At 36.4% G+C, this 13,932-nt stretch overlaps 1 protein-coding gene across 1 annotated transcript; it reads left to right on the top strand.

Moving 5' to 3' along the window:
- Positions 1-5,069: 5,069 nt before the first annotated feature.
- On the top strand, positions 5,070-13,537 carry LOC106540283 (arylacetamide deacetylase). Its single transcript, XM_087725374.1, has 5 exons — positions 5,070-5,270; positions 8,582-8,804; positions 9,893-9,962; positions 11,784-11,955; positions 12,750-13,537. Exons 1-5 carry the CDS (start codon positions 5,133-5,135, stop codon positions 13,356-13,358), a joined length of 1,212 nt encoding a protein of 403 aa, XP_087581500.1. The 5' UTR covers positions 5,070-5,132; the 3' UTR covers positions 13,359-13,537.
- The last annotated feature ends 395 nt before the right edge of the window (positions 13,538-13,932 follow it).

The raw sequence follows: 13,932 nt of genomic DNA, 5'->3' as shown, positions 1-13,932 counted from the left end.
AAACCCAAAACCTGAGAGAGAACTTTTATAAGATGTTTTATAGATGGCACTTAGATCCTAAAAAATTGTCTTGCATGTATCCGAATTTACAACCTAAATGCTAGAGATGTGATTGTACTGATGCTACATATTACTATATACTGTATGGTGGACTTGCAAAAAGGTTAAAGCATTTTGGATAAAAATATGGTGGATTATGCAAAATATTTTTAAAAAGAGGATAAAGTTTACCTTTCAGTTATTCTTGTTAGGTATAACTACTGATTGTACTGTTATAGAGACTAATCTGATTTTGAACCTAACAACGGCAGTGAGACTGTTGGTGGCGCAGTACTGGAAGAAGGAAGATTTGCCTACTATTCAAGAATGGACATTAAAAGTAACAAACTTAGCAGAGATGGCTAAAATATCAGCATAGCTTAAGGATCATTCAGATGAGAAATATAAACTGGAGTGGAGAAAATGGATTGACTATATTCAAAATAAACACAGGACTAAAGAATTCCAGATAGCTTATGATTGAAAAAGCAAGGAATGATTTAATTTGTTTATAGTTAGCTTAACAAAAGAAGTGTGAAAGCACAAATGAAAGATGTGGCCAAGTTACTTTTAGTTTATTTTAGAATATGATTGTTAAATATTTATACCCTGTATTTGCTCTGGGAATTCAGGGAGGGGAGGTTGGGGGAGGAGATGGGCTCGGGTGGGGAGGGTGGTGGAAGGAGGTAAATATTTGTAAAACCTTTTTTAAAATTTTCAATTAAAAAAAAAAAAGATGTTGGTCTAGAAACCAAGTGACTTTAAGTTCTAATCCCACTGTAGGAATGAAAGATGGAAAGTTGAAGTTACTTATAAAATATTAAAGGCAAGATAAAAAACAAATAAACATTCCACTAAGGGTATCAGTGAGATTGCATATCATTAGGAGCAAGGTCAAAAGAAGGTAAAAACCCTTGCCTTTTTTGCTGAGAAACATGTGAATGTCTGCTAGTCAATCTAGAGATCTAGGCGTTCTGATGTGCTGTCAGAGGTCAAGTGCCAAGACATAGGGAGAACAGCTATGAGAATCCCCCATAGCTGGGGATTGCTGCTACTGAGCATGGCAGAGTGCAAGCAACTTACTGGTTTTGCTTGTAGGAAGATAGCAGGAAAGTTTCAAATGGCAATTGTCACCTTGGGACCAGTCATAAGTACCACTCATTCAGCACTGCTGTAATTCCAAATAGTTGCTGAAGAAGTGGTCATTAAATGAGGATTTTCTATAATTGTAGATTTCGTAAGAACTAACATACGATAACCTAAAATAAAACAGACACTACACTGAAAAGAAGTGCAATAAAGCAACAATATGCATACCATCCAAAAATTAAGACTGAGTAAAATTGAGGCTGAATTTGAATAAAATTGAGATTTTATTGTCCGATTTTCTTCCAAAGCAAGATTTTCCTTGCTTCCAAAGTAAGGGAAAAACTTGTTAGAAAACAACAAAATAAAATCAGAACCTTTACACCAATTCTTCTCTATTCATTGCATCTAGAAGTAGCTTTGTGTGTTTGATTGCTTCCTGATACTCATAAAAATTGCCTATTACAACTTGGGAGATGTTCACAGTACATTCTGAACAGCCACTACTATTCAAGTGTAGCTTCCAAATATATGCTAATGAATTTATCCAGCTATCTAAAACTATCAAGGTTGTTGACAGACTAGTTAATGAAATATTAATACTTGGAAAAAATTCCCTTACATCAGTCAAGGGCAAGAGGTTATTTCTGATATTATGCTGCCTCTTGGTGGTTGAGAGATTATTTTTTATTAATTTAGGGACAATAAGTTTTTAGAATTTTTGGAATAGGAAGGAACCATTTCTCATTATAAATACTTCGAACAACTGCAGATATGTGTTTGTGTCTTAGTGCATTTCAGCTTTTATTCTATTGTGTGTATTTTTTTAAGTTAGAGTGTCCAACTTTTTTTTTCATAAAGTGATAGTAGCCGGGGCTATAGGAACAAGACAGGAAAATATCAGTAGGACTAATGTTTTATTTATCATTTGACTGGCTATACAGCAAATGTACTCATTTTGAAATCTATGGCTTTCATCAAAAACTCACTGGAAGAGCACCAGATCCTTTTGATCCTGTGTGGGTTTGGGGAATGTTAAGATTGGGAGTACAATATATTCAAATTGCTCTGTGGTTCGGCGGGTGGTATGTACTTCAGTCATAGCCTTCAAGGTTTAAAAAAGACCAATATGCATATTAAATTTTAATATTTTCCTTTATGATTCATTGCCAAGAAGAAATGAGCTTGCTAACATGATTTCATTTCTCACCAATTAATCTGCTCTTGCCGAAAAAAAATCCCCTCTCATTTAATCATTACTCCCACAATTCATGGGATCATTATCAGCAGGTATTCTTACAATAGTGGTTATGAGCAGAGGTGGGTTTCAATTTTTTTACTACCATTTCATGGGTGTGGCTAGATGGAGGTATGTGACTGAGTTGGCATGGCCAATGTGATGTCACTCATGCACACTCAGTCACATGACCCCCTCACCAAGCCATTCCCACTGAAACAGTGACAAAATGTTTTGACAGGTTGGGTGGGCTCCAGCCTCTCCAGAGCTAAAGGAGTTCCTGAAAAGTATCCAGTTTTTTTGCCCTCCCTGACCTCTATGAACACTGTGCAGGCTTCAGCAGGGCTGCTAGAAAGCAAAAATGTCCCTGTTTTTGCAAAAAATGAGTGGAAAATGGGCAGTTTTTGCAAAAACGGAGGCATTTTTCCCTTCCAGCAGCCCCACTGAAGCATGTGCTTCTGGAGGCTGGGGGAAGGCAAAAACAACTCCGTTTTGTGAAAAACACCCCATCTCTGTGACCTCTCTGGGACTGACATGCACACACCATTAAAAAAGGGGAAAATCACTTTTTTCAATGAAGATTGTTCTGCACATGTAAGAACAGAAAATAAATATGATGGCACCCAGGATAGAATCGGTACGATCACATGTCCAGCCGAGTTATTACCTGTTTGGCCAAACCAGTCTGAATCAGTAGGAACCCATCACTGGTTATGGGATTTCTTATGAATGTCTTTGGGGTTTCCTTGAAAGAAAGTCCTCTCATTTGACAATTTAAGGCAATCTTTTAATTTTAATCCATGAAGCCACAATTAAAAATAAAAACAGAGACATCAATGGCTCAAAAAAATTTCTTTGGGAAAGGAGCATGTCACTATTGTATATGGACACCTTATTTAATTAAGAAATATGCAGAATGAATAACTCGGAATGCCATTGTGCAAACCCAAGCTTGGTGGTTAATTTTTGAAGTGTTGTGCAAATGCAGGAAATTGCATTCAGTGCTTATAATCAGTAACTGTTAGCATACAAACAACATTTCCTCGATTAGGGGATACTTCATACAATCATTCATATCACTTCTGGTCTGTTTACTGCAATGAGGCTGCCCTTGAAGACTACTGGCAAGATTCAAGTGGTCCAGAATGCAGCAGCATAGACATGCCTCAGAATGCCCATGTAAGGCCCTCTTTTGTGAGCTGCACTAATTATCACCTTGTTCCCTTGTATGACTCACAGCTTTACATGTCATAGATGTACCACTTTCCTCCCATAGAAACTGCCCAATCCTGTCTGGCAGGGTTGGTACACTCCAGGTTCCTTTGACTAAACAATGCCATATTTTCAGAATCCAGAATTCTGCCTTCTCTGTAGCAATGCTCAGAGTTTACATTCACCCTGAGGTTTGAACATGTCCCATTCTACTGGGGTTTCAAAGGTCTTTGAGAAATTGACTCTTTGGGAATGGTCACTGAATCTCCTGTAGAGTTTTCTTTGCTTTCATTGGATTTTGTCATTCTTGGCATCTTTATCCTTCATTTTCATCCTTTGCTGTTTTCTTGTTTATAATATTTTAAACACTTTGTAAACCACCCAAAGTGACAGGGAGTTGGGAAAACTAATAATAATGTTGATCAAGATTCAATCCTATCAAAGTTTATCAATATGTAGGTGGTTTCAGTTGCCATACCAGAAAGCCTTGGGTGGCACTTAGAAAATCTGTACATTTGACAAAAATTATGTCAATCACAATAAGCACTTTGCTTGAATCGATACATATACTATGCCAATAAGTATTGACTTCCTAGGTTCTTGGGAACAAATCAATAAGAATAAAGATCAACACCAGCTAAAGAACTATTAGTGGTGATTTCATATAACTTTGAATCATCGTTGTCATGATCATGATCATCATGATCATGATCATCATCATCATCATCATCATCATCATCATCATCATCATCATCATTCAACCAAAGTAAATTTGCTCTTAACTAGTCTTGCTTAGCTAGTAGACTGCAAAGGATATCCTAAAATATATTATTAAATATATTTGGCATAATTAATTTCTTTTAATAATTAATGTTTTTATTGAATGTTAAATATTATTTATTAAAGGCAAGAGAACAGCCCAGAAGAAGTCAGTAACTAATTTCTGTAAACAATAAAACTGCTCAGTCAGTATGATGGCATCTTTATTTGATTGATATGAACCACAGGATTTTTCTTTTGATTTACATTCTGTAAATCCATCAATTCTACTTTTTCTCCAGCAAGTTTGCAACTTATAATTTCAGTTCTACATTTCAAAGGCAACTTCCAAGTGAAGACAGCGTGCCTCCCTCCATGTAGATGCAGTTCCATTGAGGACTACATGTTGAGTGTGGTTGGTCAGCCAGTTATGAATCCATCTGGTGGTGATGCTGTCTAACCCACATTTTTCTACTTTGTCTAGTAGTAGGTTATGGTCTACTTTATCAAATGCCTTGCGGAAGTCCAAGTAAATTATATTGACAGCATTCTCTGGTCCACTATTTTTTTCACTGTGAAAAAAAGGTTGTTAATACTCAAGAACTGCCTCAGGCTGTAATCACCAAAGCAAAATGTCTTTTATCAACTGAAGATTGGTAAATATTTAACAAAGTGCCTCTGGCTCTAACTTTCCTATTCAGATCAAGTGAAAGGCTTGATCAGCTGACTTGTCACTATTACAATCCCCCTGAGATTAGTCAGTGAAAGTGAGAGTTGAATAAAGTAGACGGAGGAAAAGATGGGAGGAAAATTCTTCTACCTTCTCGTAGCTTCAACTTTGATAGCCTACTACATCTACCAGCCTTTACCAGAGAATGTGGAGGAACCCTGGAAAGTGATGCTTTTAGATGCTAGCTTTAGAAGCTTAATTCATGTGGTAAGTTAAGACATTCGTTTTCTGTGTTTATGCCTGAGAATGCTTGAAGGTGAAAAAAGTTGTGCTTTTAGGGAAATAATATAATTCCGGAGGAAACAACAAAGAACGAAGAACACTAACAATCTGTAAAATGAAGACTTGTCATATTAAAAGCAAATACTGAATATTATTGGGGGTGGGGGAATGGGAGAGGTGGAATTTACTGTATGTATTTTTGTATACCTTTTCTGGATATAATCTCATATATTAAAAGTATAATGGAAGCAGGAGCAACTGCCTTTTTATTTTTTAGAAATTTATCCTTTTACAAAATATTTTCTTCCCGAACATTAGACTCTGAGCAGGATGCTTTCTTTATTTTGGATATAATGTATTTTCAGACCCACAAGAGAGCCAGTTTGGTCTAGTGGTTAAGGGACTAAGCTAGAAACCGGGACAGTGAATTCTAGACCAGCCTTAGGCATGAAAGCCACCTGTGTGATCAATTCCTGCTGTTACTAATGGATCAATTCTTGGTTGATCCAGAATAAAATAGGCTCTGTGCTTCCAGGCAAATGCTGGGGGGGGGGGGATAGAAAGAAACTTATTTCACTTCTAATCTTACGTATCTGTCTGCTGAACTGAGTACATTCTTGCAGTCTTTTCTCACTGCCTCATTATTTCCAGATTGCAATGCTTAACTAATAATGCAGGTAAGGTATTTTTTCTGTTTACATTATTTTGTGCCTGCCTAATCTCACTGGCTCACGGTTGACTCAGCCTTCCATCCTTCCGAGGTGGGTGAAATGAGGACCCAGACTGTGGGGGTGATATGCTGACTCTGGAAACGGCTTAGAGAGGGCTGAAAGCCCTATGAAGCGGTATATAAGTCTAACTGCTATTGCTATTGCATACAGAAAGGGAAACCCTTATTTGCATTTCATTGGCCTCCACAAGTCATCCCAAATAGGGAAATCTTAGAGTAAATACTCATTGTTTAATATACATTTTTCTGCATTTTAGCTGTTCATGTCCACCCAGTGCACTGAAAGGAATTAGACATGAGCAGCCTTCTAATTTTCTGTTGAGTTGTGCAAACATCTTTGTTGGGACTGAATTTGCAGCTTATCAGTTTTCATCTACCTGTGGCTGCTTGCAAAGGGAAATAAAACAAGTACTTTGTCCTTTTGAGCAAGTGATTTGATTTGAGCCAAGCTTATTCTACCTGTTTGGCAAGTGCCATTTATAGAGTAATGTTACAAGTGTAGTCTAATAACAATGTCCCATAGCAATAATACCCTCCCCTCTGTCCTACCCAGAGTACCTTTTGCCTTATATATTAAGTAGAAGATATGGCATTAGTAAATCATTAGTCCTAGAGGGCTCCTTCTATCTTTTCATAATCTTTCTTGAGAGTTCACTTCTGCTTTATCCAACTGCAAAACCTTTTTCTACATTTGTGTTTTTTTTTCTGACCATTTCAGTGGTTTTTAAGTACAAGCTGAAGACATTTTACCAGACAAATGTATTTCTCAGATCAGTGTTTCTCCTTTACCTGAAACACTTGTCATGTTGTAGGAGATCATGAGAATAAGGCATAAAAAGAAGCCAGGAGAAAAAGTAGAATAGAGTCATTTGTCAGAAATGGAAGAAAGATACCATTCAAAGACTAGGTGGGAATAGACTAGAGTAAAGTAAAGTAGTTTGTTCTGAGAAATGTAAACAAAGACTTAATGATTAAAATGATTAAAATTGGGAGAAAATTGTTTTGTGGATAGGTTGAATGAACAAATATGATGTGCTTGGAGCAGCTGTGCTATTGGTGGCTGATTATCCTAGTGCTTAGTTCTATAATGTATACCTACCTTCTAAGTTCCAAAAGTCAGCTAAAGTTAAGGTGATAGATTTCGACAATATTCAAAATCCCACTTGTCCACGGAGGTCACATCATAACCAATCACTCACTCTTAATCCAGAAGGTTGTTGTGAGGATAACACAAGGAGGGACACCCATATTACCCACCTTTCAGGGGAAACAAAAACTGAAATAAAAATGTAATAACTCTTGGAGGCGCAAATGTTCTAGGTGTGCTTGTCAGCATTCCTAAGTATTCAATCGATTTTTATTATGGTCACAGATGTGCATTAAAAACAACAATAATAATAGAAAAAAATAAAAATAAAGGCAGACAGAATAATATATTGGATTGGTGCTGGATTAACAGTGGTCAATTTGCCTAACTTTACATACAGGATGGTAGAATTTGTCCATATTCAGAGAAACTACTTCATATCGACCTGATAATATTAGCTGCACTTGAAAAAGGCCACTATTTTCCAGATATTTTATTAGGTAAGGTGTTATAAATTGAGTCCTTGTAGAAGATGCCGTATAGCAGGACTTGAGCTTTCAGTGACCCTCGTTCGGCTCCTATGTTATTCAGCCAGCATTCCTAAGTGTGGAAACCTACCCTAAACCAGGATTATGAAAACAGTTTCATTATTAGGATAGGCAAATGGTAGCACCTAGTTAACAATATCTTAGCATGGGAATAGTCAAAAACATTAGGAATTTCTTAGACAAAGAATAGGGAAAGTGATGACAAGTCATTTAACTAGAATAAATTATTAATTTTATATCTATCTTCTACGGCCCCCTGTGGTCATTAGATCATGAATCACAGGACCGTTATATTTTTAATTCCTTCTCTATTCTATTACATTTTGATATAATTACAGTTTGTATAGTTAGCTTTTAACTTTGAATCTTTCTTTGTTCTGATTATTGAGGGCTAGATTTCATATTTCATATTCTCTGTTATTATTTTTGTATTTATTACTTTATTACCTCCCTGTTTTCTCTCCCTTTACAGAATTTCTTTAAAGTATTTCTAGTATCTGCAGGTCCCTAAAATGATGGACTCCATAACCATGAATTCCTTTCAGAGGAATTCTGAAATCTCATGGGTCCTCTCCAGGCAACAGATGCTGGTCTTTCTTTGAAGCAAAAATAATTCTTTTTTTTTTTGCATGATACTTTCATGATATTTTCCTCCCTCACATCTGTGTCTGGTGCATATCAGCCTTTTTCAGTGTATTTACTGTATGAGTGCTAGATTAGCTCATTAATCGTATTGTTATTCTGGTCCTTGTGGATTCCAGTCAGGTGCTTTCTTGCTCTACCCTGAGCCCCTTCTGATGGATCACCTGTCTGGCCCCTAGCAATTGCTGGCCAGATTGAGAAACACTTGTTTACAGAAAAGAAATGGAGTTTAGAGTACTATGAAGTTTCTGATTAGCACAAGGATGTTAACATTTCTTTTGTTTTGCAGGCCACAATTGTGGAGAAGTTGGGTGTTGGACACTTTATGGATGTTCTAAATCTGCACACAATTGCTACATATACACCTCCTACATCTGATGAAAAAGTCATTGTAACAGACACAGAATTTAGCCATGTTCCAGTACGTCTTTACATTCCTACAAAGCAGTCAGATGTCTTGAAAAGAGCAGTGATTTTCATCCATGGAGGTGGATGGTGTATAGGATCAGCAAGTAAGCATAATTATTTTATTCCACTACTGTGGGTCTCAAATAAAAAATGAATCTATTTATTCTGACATCCCAGGGCTTTCATTGAGGGATAACAGAGATAGACACATTCTTGAGTCAGTTGTTAATTAATGAATTTTTAAGACCATCCTGATGATTCTCATTAAATGAATCACATTGTAGGTACAAGATTCTCAATTGTCAAAAGGTAAATTGATGAGGTTGTGCCGCCCAAATTCTCTAGTTCTTGCCAGTTTATCTGCTTGCCAATTTTAATTTGCAATGTAATCTGAGCAGCAGGGGAAAATGAAGTACTAAGCTGCTGCCATCCTATTATTTTCATTTCCTAGAGATATTTATGGGATGTAGGGATTCTCAGACATAAAGGAGGCTGTTACCTTGTTAGTTTCCCATTAGAAAAAAATCCCACTTCTTTCATATCTGATAGAGCATTGAGCTTCACAAAGATGAAGGAGGACATACCCCAGGTACACAAAAACTGCTTAATCGGTGAAAAAGTATTCCTACATCAACCTAAAGATGGGAATGTTTAAAACTCATTTTAAAAAAATATTCACTTCCTGTTGACTACTTGCTTCTCTATTTTGGTAGTTTTTCTTGGCAGCCGCAGCAGAAGCATCATCATTCTAAGGAATCCCGGAATGGTAGAGATTAGAACCATTTATCCTGCTTCAATAATTTTATGATGCTCCCAACATTAATTTCCACTTCCAGAATTCCTCATCCAGTAAAATTTTGGGCACTGGCATCCACAAATCTTGAAGTTGCTAAGATTGGGAAACATTCGAGTAGAGATTCATGGAAAGTTCCCAGAAAGTCCCTCCCAAAAGAAACTGAAAACAGCTCATTAGAACTTGTAGGCTTAGGGGTTCAAACCTCACATGAACACGAGGCAGAAACAATTCTGCTATTCATAAAATGAGCTTGATGTTTCTTAGTTTTCTATGGTGACATGCTAGTCTCACTCTTGTGGTAGTCTAAAGACCTTGTCCCATATTGCTTTTGACGCATGCACTGTCTATTGGTATTGCAAGAGTAATAAAACATGCTTTGCCACTTATTTTTCACAGCCATGAAATCCTATGACCTCTTATCAAGATGGACATCAGAAAGACTAAATGCTGTTGTGGTGTCAGTCGAGTAAGAATGGGGTTTGAAGGAGACATTTTCGTTCATTAATCTTTTTCTAATCTTTTTTCATAAACAAAAAAGTAATTAATGAGTATTAATAGCACATACTGGTACAGTGAAGGCCAATATATATTGTTATTGGTTGCTAAATTATACTTAATTGCATATGCTGTGCTATAAGCAATGTTGCCTCTATTTTTTTTTCCATGTGTGCAGAAAAGTATAGTGTTCGAGCAGCACATTTTCATGCCTGAGCACCTGAATTTTTTTTAGCCATAATTGACATCAGAGCAGATGTTGGGAGGGGGCAGGGAGGAAAAGGGTCCCCTCCTTCTCCCTCAGACCCCCAGGAAGGAAAGGAGGGGAGGGGAAGGGAAAGGAAAGAAAATGGGAAACAAGAAAAGGAAAGGAAAAAGGAAAGGAAATAGAAAAGAAGGAAAGGAAAAAGGAAAGGAAATGGGAAAGAAGGAAAGGAAAAAGGAAAGGAAATGGTAAAGAAGAAAGGAAAGGAAAAAGAAAAGGAAATGGAAAAGAAGGAAAGGAAAAGAAGGAAAGGAAAAGAGAAAGGAAAGGAAAAAGGAAAGGAAAGGAGAAAGGAAAGGAGAAAGAAAAGGAAAAGGAAAAGAAGGAAAGGAAAAGAGAAAGGAAAGGAAAAAGGAAAGGAGAAAGAAAAGGAAAAAGGAAAGGAGAAAGAAAAGGAAATGGAAAAAGAAAAGAAGGAAAGCAAAAGAGAAAGGAAAGGAAAAAGGAAAGGAAAGGAGAAAGAAAAGGAAATGGAAAAGAAGGAAAGTCAAAGAGAAAGGAAAGGAAAAAGAAAGGAAGTAAGAAGAAGGACAGAAAAAAAAGGAAAGAGTGGAAAGGATTGGTACTGCTCAAAAATCAAGTCTCAAGATCCCGTGGACCCCTTTGGCTCAGGCAGTCCAATCCCATGCTGCTTCCCTCTCTCCCCAAAGCGAAGGGATCGCAGAAAAAATGCTGAGCCTAGAACGGGACTTCAGATGAGGCAATGCCTGAGAAACCCCAGATGTGCAGAGAAACGCAGGCTACAACCAGCAAATGTCATTTTCCCAGGAACTGACAAAGCCCCAGAGGACCAATGGGAATTCTCCCTTCTGCAGCATCATCGGTCTCCAGGCAGAGTCTTCCTTGATTTTACCAATCAGAAATCAGAGTTCAGAAGGGAGGGAAGGGGGATATTTTCAGTCACATTTAAAGACATTAAAAAACATTGCGCTGCAGTTTGAAACTTGTGCGCGGTGTTTCTTTGTTACCTGCATGGCCGCTCACACGCGCAGCTTAGAGGGAACGCTGGCTATAAGTATTATTTTGTATTTATAATGGGTAACTAATGTAGTTTTATATTTACTGTTTTTTATACTTTTTGTAAATTCTAAATAAACAGAATATGATTGGAAGACGGTATATTGATATTTAAATGTATAAAATGCAGTGCACAAATTATTTAACAGACTAAAATCTACATTTTACAATATTTTTGGTATTTTTCAAAGTTAAAGATTATTATGTCTCAGATTATTCCATATAATTTAATAGCTTTCATAAAGCATGACTTCCTATGAAGCTTAATTATTCTACTGACAAAAGAGACCAGATTAGAATTAGTCAGTAAAAGGGAAAGAATTTTTATTGATCATTTAGCACACAAGTAAGTCAGGAATTTTAAAAAAATCAAACAAATTCTACATCAAAGAAAACCACCTTTTTAAATCTGGTATCAATAGTGTAATTCTAGTGATAAATTAATTTTGTTTTATCAACACAGGAAATATATAAATTTCTGTCATTGTCTTTTTAATCAATTCCCAAAAGTTACAGACTAGCTCCAAAATATCGGTTCCCAGTTGCATTTGAAGATGTGTACTCAGTATCAAAATACTTTCTACAAAGCAGCATTCTGGAGAAATATAATGTAGACCCAAGCCGCATCGGCATTGCAGGGGACAGCGCAGGAGGTAACTTAGCTGCAGCTGTAACCCAGCAGGTAAGAATTACCCATTTGAAAGTAAATCCAAAATGGAATTATACATGTTACTTACCTCTGTTATCTCAAACTATCCTGATAGTAATTTATTTATATTGGGGCTTTTCACACTGTACACCTAAGAGCAGGAAGTCATAATTTTTAATAACCCTGAAAGATTCAGGATCTTCTAAGATATCCAAAATGGAGGATCATAGAATTATGCATGTTGATTGACTACCTGAAATTATCACGTAGTCTATCACCTTGGGGTATAAATAAGAACTAGCTGCAGCAATTAGCAATCAGGGCAACTGCTGGGCCTTTTCGCATTAGATGGGTAAAAGTGGATATCTAGCATTTTAAAAGAAAGTCCTAGATTTTTAGTTTGCTGATTTGCCCGGAGCAAGAAGTCCATATAGGCCATCTACCATGTTGAAATGAGCCCAAGAAGACAATTGATTCAGGAGGAAATCCACTAGACAGCACCTTGCAATGGTTATTTCATTGTGAAAAATGTAACTTCAGCCCCATTTCAAGAATAAAGCAAAATGAACAATACCATCAAAGTAACATATCTTCCAGTATTTTATTTGCAATTTTCCTCAAAAGTCAGTGCTATAGAAAATTGCCAGATTACAAATACTGTGAAAACATATCATTTAGGGTTTTGCCCTATAATTTTATAAGAGATATAAAATGTATAAACTTTGAAATTTTAATGGATGTTTTGCTTATATTATGAAATATGAAACATATTAAATAGTCCATCTTTCATGGGAAAAATATTTCTAATAAATACTTTTCTTTTCTAGCTTCTAGATGACCCTGATGTCAGAACTAAATTCAAGATTCAAGCTTTATTGTATCCCGGTCTTCAGAGTATTGATCTAGAATTGCCATCCTATCAGGATAATAAAAACATACCAACTCTGTCTAAAACATTAGTAATAAGATTCCTCAGTGAATATATTACATCAGATGAATATTTTTCCAAAGCTTTAGAGACCAACCAACATGTTCCTGCAGAGTTCAACCATCTGTTTAAGTTTGTAAACTGGAGTAAGTGGCTCCCTGAAAGATTTAAAAAAGGCCACATTTACACTGACCCATCACATAGAAATTCCAAAACTGGACACAAATATCCAGATTTACTGGATCCAAGGAACGGACCACTTTTAGTTGAGGACATCAAGCTTCAGGGCTTACCACTTACATATATCATGACTTGTCAATATGATGTCTTGAGGGATGATGGAATTATGTATGTTTCCCGTCTTAGGGAAGCAGGAGTTGAGGTAACACACGAACATGTTGACAATGCTTTGCATGGTGTTGTAACATTTATTACAGGCCCTTTTGCCCAAAATATAGGACACAGAATGGCTAACAACTACATTGAGTGGCTGAATAAGAACCTGTGAAAATACACCCATACCACCTCAATTAATATTATTTTTTTCAGGGACATTATCTTTTTGGTCAATAAATTTGACACTGTAAGTCTGCAGTTATTATACTTGATATAGAATCTCTTGTTTCCTGCTGTTTGAATACGTATGAGAAGCTTGGTAGAATATGTGGGAGACTTGTATAACCATTAAATGATTAATTTAAAATGAAAAATAAAGTATTTGTGAAATCATAGACTTGATCTTAATGTTATTCAGGATTGCTTTAAAAGTCATGATTCATTTCTATACTTTTTTGGCACCAGGGAAATGTGTTCCAGTGGGCTTTTTAAGGTAACTTGTTCCTTCTGGGAAGCAACTAGTGTGAATATCTGGCTGCAGACCATTGTAAGTTCTTGAGTAGAATTTCATGAATAAAACCTCTTGGTTTCTCTTGATTGGATTTTGCATGGATGGTGTTGAAGGAAATGGGTGTGATAGTGCCTATAAATTCATCTGGGATTCAGGTTGGCTTGTTGATTCAGAAAAAATGAATAAAATGTTCTCTGAGATGTATTATACCACCAATGTACAAACTACTTCAATA

The sequence above is a fragment of the Thamnophis sirtalis genome, unplaced genomic scaffold (assembly GCF_051295495.1).
Source record: "Thamnophis sirtalis isolate CommonGarterSnake01/CBP01778 unplaced genomic scaffold, rThaSir2_p1.2 scaffold_11, whole genome shotgun sequence".
Taxonomy (NCBI): domain Eukaryota; kingdom Metazoa; phylum Chordata; class Lepidosauria; order Squamata; family Natricidae; genus Thamnophis; species Thamnophis sirtalis.
Note: the sequence above shows the minus strand (reverse complement) of the source record. Positions and strands in the feature narration are given on the sequence as shown.

Coding starts and splice junctions, on each gene's coding strand:
- LOC106540283 (XM_087725374.1), top strand. CDS start 5,133: ATGGGAGGAAAATTCTTCTACCTTCTCGTAGCTTCAACTTTGATAGCC. Junction 8,805..9,892: donor ATGGTGTATAGGATCAGCAA/GTAAGCATAATT, acceptor TATTTTTCACAG/CCATGAAATCCTATGACCTC. Junction 11,956..12,749: donor CTGCAGCTGTAACCCAGCAG/GTAAGAATTACC, acceptor TTTCTTTTCTAG/CTTCTAGATGACCCTGATGT.